The following is a 20387-nucleotide window of genomic DNA, read 5'->3' as shown; positions in this document are numbered from 1 at the left end:
ATGGGAGAGCAAGCTCAACCACAGCATGAGCCGGGGAGCTTTCAGGCACCGGACTCAACGGCCCTTGCGGGGCCAGAATCAACGGTGCGTCACTCAGCAGTGCCGCAGTCGGCGGTGCTGCGGCAGATGAAGCTGCCGGGCAATCTGTCTTCAACGGGCGTTTCTTCTGTGGTGCGGATGGTGCCGAAGCAGCTGGAGCGCTGTGTTGTTTCCTGGGCCGCGGAGACAGGGAGCGGTGCTGAGCAGACATCGGTGCCAGTGAGGGTCAGTGCCGTGGCTCCTTCGCGATACCGGAGTGGACCGGAGCCGAAGGAGCGCTCCTCACTGATACAGGCTGTTCAGCGCTTCGTACCGACATTGCAGAGCTAAGTGACGCCTCCATGAGGAGCTGTTTCAGTCGAAAGTCCCGCTCCTTCTTCGTCCTCGGTTTAAATGACTTACAGATGCGGCACTTGTCAGGAAGGTGGGATTCCCCTAGGCACTTGAGGCAACCTGTCACGGAGTGTGGGGGAGTCCGGCCCTGCACTCCTCTTCCTGGTCCCCACAGTGACGTTCAGCCAGCCAGTAAAACAGAAGGTTTATTGGACAACAGGAACGCAGGTTACAGCAGAGCTTGCAGGCACAGTCAGGACCCCTCCATCGAGTCCTTCTGGGCTTTCAGGGTGCTTGGATCCTAGCTAGGATACCCTGAATTCCGCCCACACAGCCCCAAAACCCAAACTGACTGCCCCCTCCTCCCGATTCCTTTGTCCAGCTCCTGGCCAAGTGCTGAACCCTCTCCCCCCTGCCTGGCTCAGGTTACAGGCTTAAAGATCCTGTCCCTCACCTAAAGACATCCCCTGCTCTCCCATTCCCCACACAGACAGCCCCTACTCCATCACACAACCCCTACTGGCATCGGCTTTTAGCACGCCGAGCACGGTTTGAATCCCGGTGACCTGGGCATTAGCCCGGCACCAGGGTGGAGGAAAGGGGCTAATTCTCAGTCCCCTCTCAACTATATACACAACAACTAACACTAACTATAACTGTAAAACTCGAACTATAAACACAATTAACAGTAAAGAACGACGAGTAAGCTAGGGAAGTGGAGATCAGCAAAGCCACGCTCCATAGTTCCAACGACTGTCATGGGCCGTAAGAAGGAACTGAGGGGCCGTTGGGTCGGCAGGGGTAAATATCCGGCGCCATGGTGGCGTCACTCCAGGGGGTGACCTGCCGACCCGCCGAGTGTTGCTAGGGTAAAAATCTTCTGATGAACATACATGTGGTGCATGTACACCTAATTGGAATTGATATGAGCAAGCACTCAAAGAGGAACTGGAAGGGACCTTGAAAGGTCATTGAGTCCAGCCCCCTGTCTTCACTAGCAGGACCAAATACTGATTTTGCCCTAGATCCCTAAGTGGCTACCTCAAGGACTGAACTCACAACCCTGGGTTTAGCAGGCCAATGCTCAAACCACTGAGCTATCTCCCCCCCGTTGTGGTCTCTGGGGATCCAGTCACTGATGTGGGTTGTGCACCTATTGTCTTGCCTGTGGACTACATGATCTGCCCATCTCCGCTTTTCACCGTACACTGCGTGCACTACAGCTGTTGTTTGTGGGGGTGTATATACCCAGACACTTCAGTGTGGCCCTACAGTCCTTCAGCATGTGCAGGACTTGTCTGTAGTTCCTGAGAAGAGTTTTTGACCATCAAACAGGAGGTTTTAACCAATACACCTCTACCCCGAGATAATGCGACCCTATATAACACAAATTCAGATATAATGTGGTAAAGCAGCACTCCGGGGGGGCGGGGCTGCACACTCCGGTGGATCAAAGCAAGTTCGATATAAACACAGTTTCACCTATAACGCGGTAAGATTTTTTGGCTCCCGAGGACAGCGTTATATCGGGGTAGAGGTGTATTCTGAACTACTCTTAGAAACCCTGGTGACTGGAGCCAAGACGCCCTGTGCACAACAACTGCTGTGGAGATGATCCACAGCATCTAAAGACACTTGAAGAAAGATTTTGGCTAATAAGTAAGGCTACATTTTGGTCACAGGTATTTTAAATAAAAATCATGGACAGGTCACAAGCAGTAAACAAAAATTCATGACCGATAACCTATTCATGACTTGTACTATGTATCCTTCACTAAATCTTGGGGGTGGGGTGAGGTGGGGGGTGGTCTGGGGTGCCACAGGTGCTCATGGGGGGGCATCCCAGGGGTGCATGCTCAGGGAGTAGTCTGGGGGGCACCACAGGTGCTTGGGGGTGGGGAGCAGCCCAGGACCTCTGCTGATGCAGGGTGGGGGTGGGGCGGGTGGCAGCATGCAGCCTAGGACCCCGCTGTTGCTGGGAGAGGGGGTTGGCAGGGCTGGCAGGATCCCTATCCGGCTCCTCGGAAGCAGTGACATGTCCCTCCCTTGGCTCCTAGCTCCGCACGCTGCCCCTGCCCCAAGCGCTGGCTCCGCAGCCCCCATTAGCTGCGGCGGTGGTACCTCTGCGCGGAGGCAGCATGCAGAGCTAAGGGAGGGATATGTCGCTGCTTGCGGGGAGCCCCCAAGGTAAGCTGTACTCAGAGCCCTCACCCCCTCCCTCATCCCAACCTCCAGCCCTAAGCCCCCTTCCACATCCAAACTCCTGTTGCTGCAGAGGAGTAGGGGGTGGTGGGCCTGAGACTGCCCCAGCAGCAGCTGCTGCGGCTGGCCCAGGGGCTGTCCAAGCTGCTTTACTAATAAGAGACCCTCTTTAATGATGATCTGGAATGCTCCCGTGGAACATACTCAATAAAGGATGCAAACTTCTTGTAATTTGTATAATCATACTTGTCTGTGATCACCTAATTACTTGCAATCCAAAACTGGAGGGTCACAGATAAACATGCCTTTAGACCTGCTGTTGACCCCAGTCATTTAAAGCATTCACCAGCAGTGAACTAAATAAACTAGGGGTGAGAAAACAAAAATTCTTAGTCCCTTGTAGGAACAGAATATTTCTTATCTGTCAATTTACAAGTTGATGGGATGGTGGCAGGAGTTTGCTACACTGTTTTTGCTGGATCCAGGAGCACTTCGTTAATTGGTAGCACACACTGGGTGGGTGTTGCTGACTGCAAAATGTCCAGAGGCTCATGTTGAGAGTCTGTCCTCCTCAAGAGGTATCTGGAGGGCATTAACCACTCTCTTCACAAGGTGCTGGAACTGACAAAAATTGTTGGCCATCAATGGTGGTGGAGGCGTGACTGCCTCGTCCGGAGATGAAATAGGGCCTTGAGGGGTAGCCTCCTTGTCCACTCTAGCTTCCTATTCCTTTAAGGTCTCTTCATAGGGGTGGATTGGTATAGGGGAGGTTTGGTATAGGGGACTGTGTGGCCCTAATCTCCCTGTGGAATGGAGATGGAGGTCTGGCAAATTTCTGCCGATACATCACCCAAGGATCCCAGTATAGCCACTGAGGAAGCCCATGCAGGAGAGGGGATATTACTCAGGGCTGATTCCACCATTCCCGACACGGATGAGGATCCTTGTCAAAATATGGGTTCTTGGAACGATGCGGAAGTGAATTCTGCACTGAAAAGGAGGAGTGTGACTGAATGTTTTCCTCAGCCTCCTCACTGTTATCCAATGGGAGGGCCCCATCAGAGAAGGGCAGAGAATTCTGCAGTATTGGGAAGTGATAGTAATCTGCAGATGGGTCTCAGCACCAAGAGTTGTTCAGTCCCCATAACAGTGGGGACTCCTGCTCGTCTAATACTGACAAGTCCCTGCTGTAGCGGAATTTCTGAGGTACCAAGTGGGTCAGTATTGACACAGCAGATAAAACTGCTGATTTGGAGCTTGTAGGCACTGATGCCAAAGGCTTCAATTTTGTTGACAATGATGGAATTGAGTGTGAAGGTACTGTTGGTAAGGCCGAGGTAGACAGTGACATTCTGGAGGAATGTATGTCCTGTACCTCCCTGTCCTTCATGGACAGTACCAGGGCCCTGCTGGAGCATTGTTTCTCTGAAGTGCTCTGGGCTCTCCCTAGTTCACTGGTACTGGAGGAAGAATTTGCCACCATGGTACCACGTTGAAAGGTCAAGGTTTCCAAAACCACAGACCTAGTGAGAGATCAGGGCTTCTTGGGAGCTGACTCCTTGTGATGAGAGACAGAGCTCCTTTCTTTTGGAGTCTTCCCTGAGTTCTTTCCCTTCATAGGAGATATCTTAGCTGAAGATGAAGGAGCACAGGATCTGCCCAGAGACACGTTTGAGGGCGGTCTGACTTGACCTGACTTGGAGGCAATGAATAGCAGCTTCAGTTTGATCTCCTGATTCTCCCATGTTCTAGATTTGAGAGCCAAGCAAAAATTACATCGAAGCAATGCATGCTCTTAGAGTGGCCATCACTGATCGGGACAGCCTCCTAACTAGACAGGCAGCATCTGAAACCTGGTGAGCCAGGCATGGCAAGCCAGGCCTGGCAAGCCAGGCCAAATCAATTCCCCAGGAAAAAAAAGGGAGAGAGGACAAACTGACATCTCTCAAAGCTATCTAACTATTCCTAATAAGCAATACTAACTAAATAATACTAATAACTAACACAAACTAAATAACAACTGTAAACACACTGAGGTACACGTGCTAGAGCTCTGTCTTGGTCCAAGGTAGTAGAGAAGGAACTGAGGGTGGTTGTACAGAGCACATGAGGTTGTACAGAGCACATGAGAAGGCTGAATAGACGTTACTAACGGAAAATCGCTAATCAATGGCTCAGGAGGCACATGTGCACCTGAAGCAAAACACCCACAGGGGCACTACTCAAAGAAGAATTTTAGAATGTCCATGTGTAATCAAAACTTCAATTTTTGTTCTCTCTAAAAAGATGGCATCTTAACAGCTCAGTGACCTGGCACTCAATCACTGGTTTTATCATTGACTTGGAGAGAAGAATGTCACCTATTGAATCATCAGCACTACAGCACCAAGGTTCCATTAGCCTGCAATAGAAGCACAGGACAAAGGGAGGTAATCCTTCTTGAAGAATCTCACTACTGAATTAAATAGGAGGCAGATGTCTGCAAAGTCTACAAATTCAACTCTAACTTCTTTGCAGATAATTTTTACTGTGACTACTCTACCTTCCAACTTTTTGTCACTATGACATTAGAACATCTTCTCCAAATAGAAGAAAAAGGGTTCCATTGAGGTCTTTTCATCTAACTCCATATTTTATCTTGATTTTTCAATCTGCCCTACCTTTGCTAAAATTAGTCAGATCAAATAAACTATAACACATCATACTTAAAACACATTTCACTGACCCTCTCTCACTTTTCAAATATCTTGTTTCTCCCTTATTTATACTACTATTTTTTCCTCTTTTATTATTAAATTATGTACAAGAATTGAGGTATTGTTTGGATGAAAGATGCTATACAAAAAGATGTCACATACAATAAATGCATATTAAACCTAAGCTCATCTAAAACTTTTATCTGCAACCCAATAGGTATCCATTTTCACTAAAACTTGTTTGAGAGTTAACATTTTTTCTAATTAACCAAACACCAAAGTATTATTGCTAGTCTGCTGCCACTTCCACTAATCCCAGAAGGAGGCTGCAGCTGAAGAAAGAATGTCAGCTCTTTTCACTCACATTAATGACAGAGTCAAACTACTGATGTGACTTATTCAGATTCCACTCAAGAGACAATAGATGAGCCCTGTCCTTGACCCCTGATCATCAGTAGCATTGATTTGAGAGTGTTTTCTGCCTGTTCTCACAGCTGGACTTTTAAACAATCTAAAGGCAAAAGCAGTAATCTGCAACAAAGAGGAGAGTGAGATATTAAATTAATCTCAAACTTATGTTCTAAACACTCCCACCATGCATAACAAATGTACAGTTACTCCATTGTACACCATATCATAATGCTCTGTAAAGGTACAAAAATATTCATAATTAAAAACCTGGTACTTCAGTTCCAGTCAGCTAATACTTGGAACTTTATGTGTTGAATTGATAAGCAGCAACAATGTTTTCTTTTCTTATACTATTGTGTTACCATTTTTAGCTGGTTGCTTAGTTACATTAGGTAAAACCTTAACCAATATGTAACAAGCAATGTGAAAACTCTGAGGCACAAAACCATACCGATATGGGGGGAGGGAAGTGATTATTACAAAGACATTAAAAATGAATGGGTCTAGAACAGTGGCATTTCTGAAATGACTTGACAACCATTGAGCAATCAGCCTTTCCAATCAGTCAAAGTGAAAAAAAACCCTATCCATATTTTAACTATACAGTAAAACTAGAAAAACCAACCTGATTAAAAAGACTTTTCATTATGGATGTTTATTGCATTGTATTGTAATACCAATTCAATCTTTGTAGCTGCTATTATACCAATTGTACTTAAACATAATTTGATGTTATCAACAGTACTTGCCTTATCTTATCTTTTTCATGGCATTCCACTAACTTTAATTTATCAAGGTTTTAATGTATTCATTCACCTGTATTTTTTTAAAAAACAAATGCCATAATTCTCATTAAAATAAAGGAACACAAAAGGAAATGCTTTCAAAAATTTGGGTTTATTTCAATGAGCAATTTCCCAAAGTGTAAAGTTATGTCTCAGCATCTGGTACAATCTATGAAAGACACAAACAAGTTTTGAAAAATTTTCTACCCCTCATCATAACAGATTATGATGAAATTAGGTCCCGACGCTGCAAATATATGATTACTAGTAAATTCTGTGAGACTACTCAAGTGTTTGCAGGATCGACTGTATAATAAGGAGAAAATCTAGTCATCACCAAAATAAGTGTTTCTGAATGAATACATACATACATACAAAATCGCTATTGCTGGGGTAATAACAATAACCAGGCGTCTATGTTCCATTCAAAAAGCTGGACCTAAATTCTTCTGGCACTTAAGTGAAGGACAAGATAATCTCTGGCAACTACAGATAAATTGAAAATTTGAGTTTTTAAAATTTAAATATGGATGTGAATTCTAGAAAATTGTGTTACTTATTTCAATATTAAATTTATTTGACTATTCCAACTTTCAATGTGCTGCAGATTTTGGTATTGACAACACAAGGTTGCATTGTACAATTTTTCCATGATGCTAGAGTTTTATAGCTGAAAAGGAAACAATTGGGGTTTGTGGCATCAGCAAGACAAAGGAAATAGTTTGCGATTGTGGAATAAGCACAGTAACTATACATTTCTGTTAAAAATGGATTACCGGTGAATTTAATATTGACAAATTGCCATCTTTAGTTTCCAGAGTTAACAGTGCACTGATCTGAATGGATAATTTTACATTTTTTTGACTTCTTTTCGGATTTAACGGACTGCAATAATTTATACTCAGTTTACATCTGAAAGGTTTTATTTACATTTATAAGGGTGAGAGGGAGGAACATAGGGAGCAGGTTGCAGATTCTTGTTTCAGGACCCCTGACTCTGGTTTAAGCTAGGGCTACAGAGAGGAAGTCCTGAATTGACCTATGCCAGTAGAGCAGAGGGCACAGCTCTGACATGATTCATAAAACACCTCCCCTCTTGGCTTTACCCACATGCTGTCCCTGACACACCCACTCCCAACTCTATACTGGAATAATCCTCCACTAGCCTTTTCTGACTACTTTCAGGCTACTTTGCACTGTTTGTATTGTGCAAAATAAACTGAGCAAACTGGAGAATCCTCCCCAAAATATCTAATTTAAGATGAACTACATGATTTATAGGTATGTAATTGCCTTGCCTTTTGCAGTTCAGTGATCTCTGATTTGATGTACTTGTCTACTCAAGAACAGCTATGAAATTTGTTACATTTATTTTAATACACCTAGCACAGTACTCACACTATAGCCAGCCTGGATAGAGATAACATCATCATTAAGTAATATAGGGACCAATCCTGCAAGGTATAGTCCACTTTCTCCTGTAGAATATCTACATTATTCTTCTTCAAGTACCTCTTTAAAACCCATCTTTGCCAGGATGTCTACAAAAAATCTGCCATTTAACGATGGATACGCAGGTGTCAATCTGTGATTACTGCTACTGACTGGCTCTGCAATTTGTCCATATAGAGTCTACACTAAAACTTCTGATTATTACTATTACTGTGTCCTCCATTCTCCATCCGCCAACCCACTTGTCTGTCTCACCCACCTGTTAGGTCTTGTCTTTTAGAATGTAAGCTCTTCAGAGCATGGGACTGTTAAATATATGCTCGTACAGTGCCTACCACAATGGAGACTCAACACACTCAAGGTTTGAAGGCACTATGGTAATATAGATAATTATTGCAGCATATTGAACATTTCCCAGAATAATTTAATAACTTAACTAAATAACAAGGCATTTTATTCTCTTACCACTTTTGATGTTGGGTATAACAAGTTGCGTAGGTGAGCTGCTGCTTCCGGCTGCCTCTTTCTTTTGGTTGATAGTGGAAATAAAACTGCTAAAAGTAGAAAATTGGCTTTTGGTTCCTCTCTCCAATCCCTGTAATTAGGAAGGCAGTAATAAAAATAAAACACTAATATCTATTACTGCAAAAGTAATTTTACTCATAAATCATTCTGTGGAACACTTAAACAACATGCCTCTTCAATGAGGAACAGATCCATGAGTAATACTTGAACATTTTTTAACAAATTTGTTTCAGATTGAATAACAAAAGCCACTAAGATTCCTTCCCATTTTTCTCATGTTTTAAAATGCATATGGTAGTTTACAGTACTTAAGAGTTAGGTAGATAAATTGGGAGTAGCAGATATGACTAAAATGATTTCAATGTATTATTCTAACTCCCTCTATCCTATTTAATAATTACCTTTGTATTTCTTTTTTGCATGCAACCGAGTTCATATCCAACAGCGTGTCTCACATTCCTACATCAAAATACTTTTATGTATTACAACTGTTTTTAGAGCAGATATCTAAAAAAATCTGATATTTAAAAATGTCCCTAATTTCAGTGTTCAGTCTAATTTTAACCACCCATGTGCAGAATGAATGTTATTATGTGCCCACTAATATGGAGGTGGTGTGTGACACATCACCTTTATATTGGTGCACATAACAAAATTAATGTGGAGGGAGTGGCGCTGAGGGGTTCGGAGTATAGGAGGAGGCTCAGGGCTGGGGCAGCGGGTTGGGATGCAGGGGTGTGAGGGCTCTGGCTGGGGGTGCGGGCTCTGGGTTGGGGTCAAGGATTAGGGGTTTGGGATGCAGGAGGGTGCTCCGGGGCTATGGAGTGGAGAGACGACTCCCCCCAGCTGTCTTTCCCTGAAGCAGCACCTGGGCTTGGGGGGAGAGTTGCCTCTCCCCACCACAGCAGCTCCAGGGATAGGACTACAGGACAGGTGCCCTTCCCCCAGCAGGTCCAGGCCGTGGCTGGGTTTGGGCCAACGGAGGAGTGCGCCTACCCCAGCAGGTCCATGGGCCGATCCCCTGAGCGCCTGAACTTAGGCATGCGGCCATGAACTGTGGGCTGACTGCTGGTAATGTTAATCTACAGGACAAACACTTGAGCTTCCAATGTTGGCTGCCACTCAGCTTACAAATAAAAGGTTAACTATTGAGAATTCTCTGAGACAACAAGATAAGCTGCTTGAACATCTGATGCCATTGAGGAACCTGCATAAACCATTGCCATCAATGTTGTATGCAAATAAACTTTAAAAATCAGCATCAAGCCTACGTGAACCAGTATGATGGAACATGCAAATGACTATTTATGTCAATTTATTTGAAGGGGGAGATTATTATTTTTTTCCCTTGAGAAACAACACTTTGCACTTCTATAGAATTTTACAAAGGTGATATTATTCCTATTTTACAAACAAAGAAAGTGAGTCTCAGAGAAGCTAAGTGACGTGCACAAGTTCACACAGAATGTCAGCAGCAGAGTGGAGATTATTAGAACTCTCAAGGCTCAATTCACATTTGGCATAGGCAGATTCAAGAATTTACTCTTCTTTAATTTCACACTTTTGCCAGTGATTAATTTGGTCCTCACACTAATCCAATGACAAATTTGTCCCACAAACCTTGCCAATGCTCTGACCACTACAAATATGAAGTTGTTTTATGTTTCTATATTAAATTATGACCTTTTATATAAATCTTCAGAACTCCAAAACTGTAATTCTAAAAATAATATTGAAACTACATTATTCCACCCATTTTTTAAAACCCAAGTTTTCTCATTCCTTAGGGGGGAAAAAAAACCCTGTAAAAAAATCATATAGGTAGAGCTCTGAGAAAAGCTATATATCCACACAGTCATTCTGAAATACTACAGTAGTCTCAGAAGGGCCCAGAAAACTGCACATTGGGAGCTTAGCCAAGAATGCAAATACTTTTCGGAGACTGCGGGGACTGTGGGATAGCTGGAGTCCTCAGTACCCCCTCCCCCCCTCCATGAGCGTCTATTTGATTCTCTGGCTTTCCGTTACGCTTGTCACACAGCACTGTGCTGAGTCCCAGCTGTGGACTCTATTATAGTCTGGAGATTTTTTCAAATGTTTTCTCATTTCGTCTTCTGTAACGGAGCTCTGATAGAACAGATTTGTCTCCCCATACAGCGATCAGATCCAGTATCTCCCGTACGGTCCATGTTGGAGCTCTTTTTGGATTTGGGACTGCATCGCCACCCGTGCTGATGAGAGCTCCATGCTGGGCAAACAGGAAATGAAATTCAAAAGTTCACGGGGCTTTTCCTGTCTACCTGGCCAGTGCATCCGAGTTCAGATGGCTTTCCAGAGCGGCCACAACGGTGCACTGTGGGATACCGCCCGGAGGCCAATACCATCAAATTGCAGCCACACTAACCTTAATCCAACTGGCAATACTGATTTCAGTGCTACATCACTCGTCAGGGAGGAGTACAGAAATCGGTTTAAAGAGCCCTTTATATCGGTATAAAGGGCTTCATTGTGTAAACGGGTGCAGGGTTAACGCTGCTAAATTGAGTTTAAACCTGTAATGTAGACCAGGCCTAAATGCCACAGCTTAGGATTCTATGATATACTATCTATGTGCTGACAGCCTTTACTTGAGCCCTGACACTTCCATCACTAAGCTTTCATGAAAAAAATGGTAAAGTAGTAGACACCAAGGTATACTTTTTCTCATGAACCACTGAGACCAGGAAGCTGCACTTTCATAACTAGTACAGTAACTGGTTGATGTACATCCAAGGAGTTTTTTGGTTCATCAAGGAATAATTACAAGATAGCCTAGAGAGGTCAGTTGTACAAATACATAGTGGTTGTCTAGCACATAGCCATAATATATTAAGTACAGGAAAATCTAGTGGAGTATTGCAGAAGGAGTATGATGCTCATTTCACAAGATGTCAGATGTGATAGTGTAAGATTGTCATATAAATTTGGACAGATCATATATACAGGGATACAGCAGCAAAGTTAATGCTGTTTAGAGTTAGTTAACTGCATTTTCACATGTCCAGTGTTTGGGGTAGGGTTTTTTTTGTTTTTTTTTGTTGTTTTAAAGCAAGGAGACTTCAGCTTAAAAATTCCTTACATGTTAAGGTCAGTGGTGGGTTTTTTTAAGTAAAATTACAAATTCTAATACAGATTTTTTTCTTAAGCTGTTATACAAACTTGCAACCTTCATTGTAACTTAATAAGATTGGGTCTGAGAAATTCCTTTTTCTTTTACAAGTGTTTTATAAGACCTGATCTGCGTTTTGTAACACTGATCTTGATGCACCAACAATAAATTTGGGTTTAAAGAACCTGTAAGCTGCACTGGATCTGGTAGCACACTATATAAGCTCCTGGAACCAGATATCTGGGTTTAGTGTGCACTAGGGTGCAGCAAAGCAATTTTCCAAGGCTCATCAGCTTCATCAAAGCAGCTTGCTCCATAACCAGTGACCTTAGCAGCCTTACCAATTTTGTCTACTCAGTTTGAAAATTTCTCTCCATGCTTACATAAAGAGAAATCCAGGGCCATGGAGAACACCAGGCCTTGTACCATGACTCCTTTTGCAAACTTTAAAGTCCCACCAACTCTCTTTCTATAATTAAAAACTTCATGTATCTCTAGGGTTTGAAAATCCCACACGACTGACGAGAGACAGCTGCAGGCCCAGAGCTCTACTCCTCAACAGAACTTTCTGCAGGAATGTTTGGACTACAGATGCCCACTCTGCATCGACCTCTGAGCTGCTGCTTAAAGTCATATTCAGTGGTGAGATCCCCAATATTGTTCCCTTGACCGTTCACAGAGGTAAAGTTCCTCATGACTTCATAGTTTCACCTGCTCTCCGCCCCTACAATCCTTAGGAAAACAGAAGTAAAGTTGTGGATTTATATTGTTAAAATTATTTTAACGTGCTTTTATTACACCTTCTTTTATTAGTATGAAGAACTCAAGTATTCTGATTCACTCTTCATGTAAGAAGGGCATGAAGTGGATGAAAGCATATTAGGAGTCAGGAACTCCTGAGTAATGATCCTAGGTGTGAAACCAACTCCCACTGTGTGAATGAGTAAATACCTAACTCAAGACTACTGTAAAGATTGTTTTAAGTAACTGAAGATAAAAAGTGCTAAGTAAATGTGTTACTTATAAAAGCCCTTCATGCATCTACTAAAGTGGGTTTATTGCTATAGATCAATCTATTTAAATCTCTTTTATACAATTTTAGAAACAAGGCAATCAAAACTGAATGAAGTATTAAAGTCGCAAACATATTTACACTGTCTCACTGGGATGTTTTATTCTGTTTTAACAGGACAAATAATTATTCACTTTTTAAAAAACTTCTGTAGTATATTGACCCGACATCTTCTTTGAATTAACGACATCAGAATAATAGAATCATAGAAATGTAGGACCTGAAGAGACCTCGATAGGTGATCTAGTCAAGTTCCCTGCACTGAGGCAGAACTAAGCACATCCCTATGTTGATATAATGCGACTCGATATAACACAAATGTGGATATAACGCAGTAAAGTAGTGCTCCAGGGGGAGGGAGGGCTGTGCACTCCAACGGATCAAAGCAAGTTCGATATAACGCGGTTTCACCTATAACGCAGTAAGATTTTTTTGGCTCCCGAGGACAGCGTTACATTGGGGTAGAGGTGTATTATCTAGATCATCCTTGACAGGTGTTCATCTAACCTGTTCTTAAAAACCTCCAGTAATTCAGATCTAGATTCAAGTTATAATATCTTCACTTTGACAATATCAATTAACTTCAACATAATACTCTTCAGACCTGATATAACATGATTTTGATTAACTATAGATGGTTCAGTGTACTAGCCTTTCATCAGTTTTCCCTGGGCCAGAGGAGGTTGAGTGGGCCCCCTGATTACCTGGCTGTGCCTTTTCTTTCCCTCATTCTGCCCAAAGTAAAAGCATGTGTGGTGCAGCTGCCAGCCAGGAGAGCACATGCATATGGGAAGAAGGGATAGGATGAAGGGGCAACCCAGAGGCAGCCTGCAATAGCAGCTGCTGGAGCCAGAAGAGGAAGGGTGAGTGATTCTCAGCAGGGGCAGGCTGGCTGGGCTCTCCACACCACAGAATGAGTGGGTAGCCTCTTGGGGGAAAGGTAAGCTGGCTCACCTCTGGCCCTCCCCCTCAGTAGGGCAAGAGCACATGTGTGTGGTGGGGGTGAAATTCAGTGCAGCAACTGCTTCTCCTGAGTGTATGGCTCCTAGGGGATAGAAGGGTGGCTGGGCTCTCCTACATTGCAGCGTGAGAGCATACACAGTGGTGAGGTAGCCAAAACAATGAAACAGACACAGCTGGATGTTGCTGCGGCTACAATCCCAGCCAAAATCGAGGCACAGCTCAGTGCTGCTGTGGCTAGAACTTTAGCTGGAAGGGGGAAACTGGGGCACAGCTGAGTGTTGCAATGGCCAAGAAAGATCCCAGCTGAAACTGGGAGCCTAAACTGGGAAACTGAGGCAAAGCTCAGTGCTGCTGTGACTAAAATCTCAGCTGAAAGTGAAAACTGAGGCTCTTAAGGAGTACTGCACAATATAGGATACCTACCAGAGGGTGGGAAAAATATATATGCAGTAGCTATGCTTATAATAGAAGACCTTTTACAGAGGGTGACTATGGATATTGAGGGACACTTCAGTCAAGGGACCCTGACTTGCAGCCCATATAGAGGCGGGGCAGAGAGAGGAAGCTGTCCCTGGGAAAGGAGCATAAGATTAGCCCAGAAAGGGTTTATTCGTATACACATACACAGCCCAAGGATAGAGACAGACATGCAAGAGACAGCATGCCATAGCTTGGGGGCAAGGATGGCAACAAGAAAACTTTTCCCACCTGACACTGGGTAACTGAAGCACAGATGTTACAGTTGGGTTAAGACCAACTTTGCAGGTGGTGGTCACCTGGACACTCTTATTTGCAGCAACGGTGAATTCAAGAGAGGATACAAGCCCACTGAATAATACCAGCAAAGAAATCACAGTGAGCCTCCGGCCAACTTGTCTGGAGTCTGCATCAGAGACAGGAAGATATCTCTACTTGCTGTTAATAAACTGCAGGGTTGTAGGAGGACTGGGATGTCCAAAATTAGTTTGAACTACAAGCCTGGCCATCTTCAATTTCACGCCTTAGGTGGTGCTCTTGGGATGGATATTTTGCACTTAGTAGCTGGCTATTTCCTCAATTATGGCCAGAACCTATTTCTTTAGGGAAAAGAAAGAGATGAGGTTTTGAGTGTTGGAAAATCACCTAGTCAGTGCAATAGGATTTCCATGAAGGGAGGATGGATGACAGTTGGACCTGAAAGTTGATTAGAATATAGTTGGGGATATCTGTTCTGGGGTTTTCACCAGAGCAAGCAGTGGTCATTGGATCTGGGGGAGGATGAGAGGATAACCATACAGAGTTCTCTCTCCTTCCAGTGGCGGAGACTACTTGCAAGAATGACGTCAGGGACTAGAGAGATGATTCAGGCAGAAGTCCACATTAGTAACTAGCCATTTGAGTTTCTCAGAGTCTGAGGGAGGTGGAATTTGAGAGTTGGTGCTGGCAGACAGTGAGGAAGCCATTCTGGTGCAGCTAGACCTCTGGCTGCTTAGTACTTGATTGACCATTTTGTCTTAGTGCAACTTAAAGCTTCTAAATTTAATTGCACATTGAAAACGTGGAGGAATTTACTTCTTTCTCGATCATGGCTATTATGGAGTTCAACAAGGAAGGATCTAGATAGGTCTTCAGAATTTAGAGATCTGCAAAGAGAATGAGGGAAGCAAAATGATGGATCTCAAGCAATGAATTTCAGTATGTCAAAAATCAATTAAAGGATGGCAAGGTGAAAGATAATACTTCAAGAGAGTGTGGGGAAGCTGAGATTTGCCCAATCAAAGCATTAATGAAGGTGCCACTCTTTCTTCACAGAGTTATCTTGCGAAAGGATTTTCAGTTTATGGCAATGTCAAAGCGCTTGTTGTTGAGGTTCCCCTGATAAAAGTGGGATCCCATTCTGCCAGGACTGGATTGGTTACATCAAAAGCAGAGCTGGGAAAATTTTTATGCATGAATTGTTTAGTCTTTGTAAATGTAGTTTTGGATGAATCCACATCTCCCGAGTATCATCTCCCAGGTGAGCACTTTAATCAATAAGCTATAAAGTTGTTCCGATTCTCTTTCTGGTCCAATGAATTTATGTGTTTATATAAAGTGAAACAGCTTTTAGCAGGATAGATTAAGAGCACAATAGACTATAGCAATCATACTCAAACTGAGGCTCCCAAGCTGCAAGTGACTCTTTAATGCCTCCTGTGGCTTTTTGCAGCACACGATACTAAAACAGTGTGATTTAATTGTTAACCAATCAGGATGTTTTTACTATGTCATTAACCAACTGTAGTTGATAAAAGAATATTACTTGGTCAGCCACTTTGCTGTGAATTAATTCTATATATATAAAATATCAAATACTGCCCCATCATACTGTTTTAATTTGAATATATAGTACTATATTGAATGAAACAATGAATTCACAGTACTGTGCCTCTTTTGGGTAATGCTGATTGCTAATTTGGCTCCTGAACCAATGAGGTCTGAATATCACTGGCCTATAGCATAGGGGTTAGGGCAGGAGTGGGCAAACTTTTTGGCCCAATAGCCACATCTGGGTATGGAAATTGTATGGTAGGCCTTGAATGCTCATGAAATTGGGGATTGGGGTGTGGGAACGGGTGAGCGCTCCAGCTGGGGGTACAGGCTCTGGGGTGGGGCCATAAATGAGTTCAGGGTGGCCAATGGGAGCTGTGAGGGTGGTGCTTGGGGCAGGGACAGTGTGCCGATCCCCCTGGCTGCCCCTATGTGTAGGAGCTGGAACAGGGACATGCCGCTGCTTCCAGGAGCTGCGTGGAGCAAGCCCCCTACCCTGCTCCCCGGCAGGAGCTCGAGGGCCAGATTAAAACATCTGAGGGGCCGGATGCGGCCCCCGGGCTGTAGTTTGCTCATCCCTGGGTTAGGGTATTCACATGAGAGATCAGAATTTAAGTCCCTGCTCCAGAGTGGGGATTCAAACCTAGGTCTCTCACCGTCCACATAAGAGCCCTAAGCACTAAGCTAAAGGTTATAAGAGGAATGGATGGACACATGTTTTTCTGAAGATGACCCACATAAAACAGACTTTTCTGATTTGCTGACAAATTCTGAACATTTTATTTTTTGGTTTGCTGGCAAAAATGAAAAATAAACTCTTTGTCAAGCTCTAATCCACAGCACATCCTGCAATAGGAACCTAAGAGATTATGCCTATACTAGGTGACATCCAAATGCATATAAAAAGTATGGAAGTTCCTATTGGGAGGATAATTCAGTGGTTTGTGCACTAAACCTTCAGGATCATGTGACTGGGTCACAGGAGTTGGTGACTAGATGTTCAGAGATGTGTGGCACACAGGCAGACGGACATTTCCTTCAGGAACATACTGCTGGGCATCAGTGATGAGGCGTTGAGTTAGCATGAATGCAGGAGTGCTCTACAGGGAGCTGGGAAATGGGTCATGAGCGTCTGTCTGGATCTGTGCAAGCAGAGTTCCCCTGGAGGTTCACAGGTGGGTCTTGGTGGAGAGGCGAATCTGAATTGGCATGGCAAGAGGGACATGCTCTAAAACCAATTTATAACTCTCTCATACTCTTGGCAGTGAGGACGCAGACACCTAAAATGATTCTAGTACACTTGGGTGAAAACAATTTGGGATTTCATTAGTGGATTGACTTCCTAATTGGAATCCAAAGAGATACAGGGCAAATTCACAACATTTGCCTGGGGCATGACTGTAAACTTGTCTGAAAAGCTTCAATAGGTATAGTGGCGAGACATCTGGCCTGTGCACCTTGACAAAGTCAGTAGTCATATGAAACATCTGGAATAGGATCTGGGAGGATCAGTAATTATCCACCCAAAATATATTTGGTACCTGAATTATTCAGGTAATGAGGTACACCTACTTGGCCACTAGGGAAGGAACTGTTAGCTATTTGGGAACCCAGCTTGGGGTGCGTGGGCAGTCAGACAAACTAATTGCTGATGTCTCTTTAAGGCTGGTGTTCAGTACAGGTAGTCATTGGATGTAAAGAAACTGGATAAATGGGCTGGGGCAGCTAACATCTGGTAGAGCAAAGAGACAACTCTCTTTCCCCAGCCCTATAACCTTCGTATGAAGGGAAGATGGTGGGGGTCCTCACAAGTAGCTGTGGAGGGGTGGGGAGCTGATGGCAGCCCTCCAACAGGAAGAAATAACTTAAGGAATCATGACTTGCACTGTAACAATTTGTTCCCAGATGATTAAATAACTTAAGGAATCATGACTTGCACTGTAACAATTTGTTCCCAGATGATTAAATAAATAAAGCTGTGGCCTTACCTTGCTCTCTGTCTTTCTTTTCATGTGTCCAGGCCAAGTGGCAATTGGGTACCTGAGGGGGAGGGATAGCTCAGTGGTTTGAGTATTGACCTGCTAAACCCAAGGTTGTGAGTTCAATCTTTGAGGGGGCCATTTAGGGATCTGGGGCAAAAATCTGTCTGGGGATTAATCCTGCTTTGAGCAGGGGGCTGGACTAGATGATCTCCTGAGGTCCCTTCCAACCCTTATATTCTATGATCTATGACTCCAATTGACTTTCAACAGGAGTTAGAACTGCCATTTGTGCCTCTGATTATCTCCTACTAATTCTAACTTGAGATCACAAGTGCAAATAAATCTAGGGATCTTATCCAAGTCCATATTTGTGCAGATTAGTGATTTACAAAATTGACAATCCTTTTAATGAACCAGAGGCCTTGAATTTGATTGTACACAAAGACCAAGGTGCACCAGTGGAATTGTGCAGAGAAGTTTACATAGTTTGCCTTCAACTAGCTGGTCTTTAATACTGTCATTGTCATAAGCATTGCAGTCACTCAGTTTAAAAATTAAATTGTGTAAAATGATAAGTTCTAATAATTCAGGCATCATTTAAATCTACTCAACTAAAAGACCTCAGAATTCTGACACTAGAGGATTAGTGAAACTACTGTTTGCTCCTTTATTCTATGAAAATAGTCCCAGTTACTTGAGCTAGTTAAAAAAGGGCAAATTATAGCAAGGTTACATTGTGGGAAATGCTATATATTCATGAGAAAAACTTCAAAATTACAACAAGTACAGAGATTTCACTAAAATAATAAGGTTTATGAAATAGATTTTTTAAAGTGTATCTAGCTTTCCTTATCTTCAATTTTATTAGATAACTTCATGGAGGATAGGTCCATCAACAGCTATTAGTCAAGATGGTCAGGGACAGAACCCCATGCTTTGGGTATCCCTAACCTGAGACTGGATGACAATCGAAGGATCAATTGATACTTCAGAACAGAGCAGTTTATCTGGCACTAGTCACTGTCAGACGACAGGATACCACTGTTCTCACCCAACATAGCCATTTTTGTTTCACACATTTGTAAGTTTAAAGCGGTCTGCATTAACCCATACAGCAGTAATTCTATCACCAAAAATATTTCATCGTCTTTTCGATCTGCATTAACCCATACAGCAGTAATTCTATCACCAAAAATATTTCGTCGTCTTTGTTTAAGCAGACTGAAAAACATAAAAGAATCTTCTAAATAAATTTAAATGCTGCAGACAATGCAATGGGTTGAAAATAATGAGCATTTACATTACTTTTAAGATGGTAAATTTACCATAAAGTATATTACAATCTGAAAAAGTGTTTTAAAATCAATTTGTAATGTTGTAGACCTCACTCATGTCCAACAAAAAAACGGAAGCGTCACTATAAAACAAACCACCACATGCAAATTTAAAATTCACAGCTACGTCACTGATTATTGGTACACTTTCTAAAAAACAAAAACCTAACACCTCAAAGCAAGTAACATGAAGAAAAAATGTCTAAGAATAAAACAAAGTAAAATTAAAAGAAAATGTTAAAAATTAATCATTTTGCTTCCTGGTTTTCAAGCTCTTCTTAAAAAAAATTGGATTAAATCTGAGTTATGCTCTTTAACGAAAAGTGACAGGTCACACATTCCCCTTCATAATGATTCACAAAGCATCTGTGTCAAGAGCCTTATGGCATCAGGGAAAAGGCACTTGCTCTCCACATACCCCACCAGCAGTATTAGATGCAGTCAGGATAGGAGGCAATTTCTCTTTCTCCTTTTCTTCCTCCCCGTCTTCCTCTTCCTCCTCCACTGACGGGGGAACAAAACTGTCCTCGCCCATTTTGTAACCCAGCAAGGACCCTTTCTCGGTCACAGAGGGGAGATCTGAGCCGGTTGTGGCAGCCTGCGGGGTCTGCAGTGACATCGCTACTTCGCCCAGCCAAAACGCACTGGTCTACGACACCTCCCCGCCCCTACCAAACCCACAGACACCCCCGAATAGCCCCTGCACTCTAATCACCCCCTCAAACTCATCACCCCAACAAACCACGGCCTGCCCACAGCCTCCCCCAAGGCACCAGCCCCTCGGTCACTGCCTCCAACCGCCCACTGTCTCCCCAAAACCACTACGGCCACCCCAGGGAAAAGAACCAGTCACCTCCGCACCCCCTGAGGCCTCCCAACCAGCTCCCCTAACGCCCCCTGGCCAGACCGCACAGCGCACTGCGGGCACAAGCCGCGGTGCCGCAGCGGGCGCTACTCGCGGGCTCACACACACCCCCGCACGGCTCGGTGGGGGGAGCGCGGCCCTGCTGCCCTCGCTGGGCCCAGCGGCCAGACCTGTCGGCCTCCCCGGTCTCGGAACCCTGCCCGCTGCCCTCAGCGCTCCAGGCGGCCCCGCCTGCCCGCGTCCCTCACAGCCGCCTACAGCCCAAGAGCTGGACACGGAGCCGGCACAGCC

The 20387-nt window shown here is 43.7% G+C and overlaps 1 protein-coding gene across 1 annotated transcript in view; it reads right to left on the bottom strand.

Annotated features, from left to right (window-relative positions):
- The window catches only part of HECTD2 (HECT domain E3 ubiquitin protein ligase 2), a 116804-nt gene extending 96854 nt beyond the window's left edge, over positions 1–19950 (bottom strand). Inside the window, exons 1-2 of the mRNA XM_032793152.2 lie at positions 19650–19950; positions 8384–8513 (exon numbers count right to left, since the gene is read on the bottom strand). Coding sequence (XP_032649043.1) covers positions 8384–8513; positions 19650–19850 — 331 coding nt within the window. The 5' untranslated portion in view covers positions 19851–19950. The remainder of the gene's footprint in view (positions 1–8383; positions 8514–19649) is intronic.
- Positions 19951–20387: the final 437 nt, after the last annotated feature.

The sequence above is a fragment of the Chelonoidis abingdonii genome, chromosome 15 (assembly GCF_003597395.2).
Source record: "Chelonoidis abingdonii isolate Lonesome George chromosome 15, CheloAbing_2.0, whole genome shotgun sequence".
Lineage (NCBI taxonomy): Eukaryota > Metazoa > Chordata > Testudines > Testudinidae > Chelonoidis > Chelonoidis abingdonii.
This window is presented reverse-complemented; position numbering and strand designations above follow the sequence as displayed.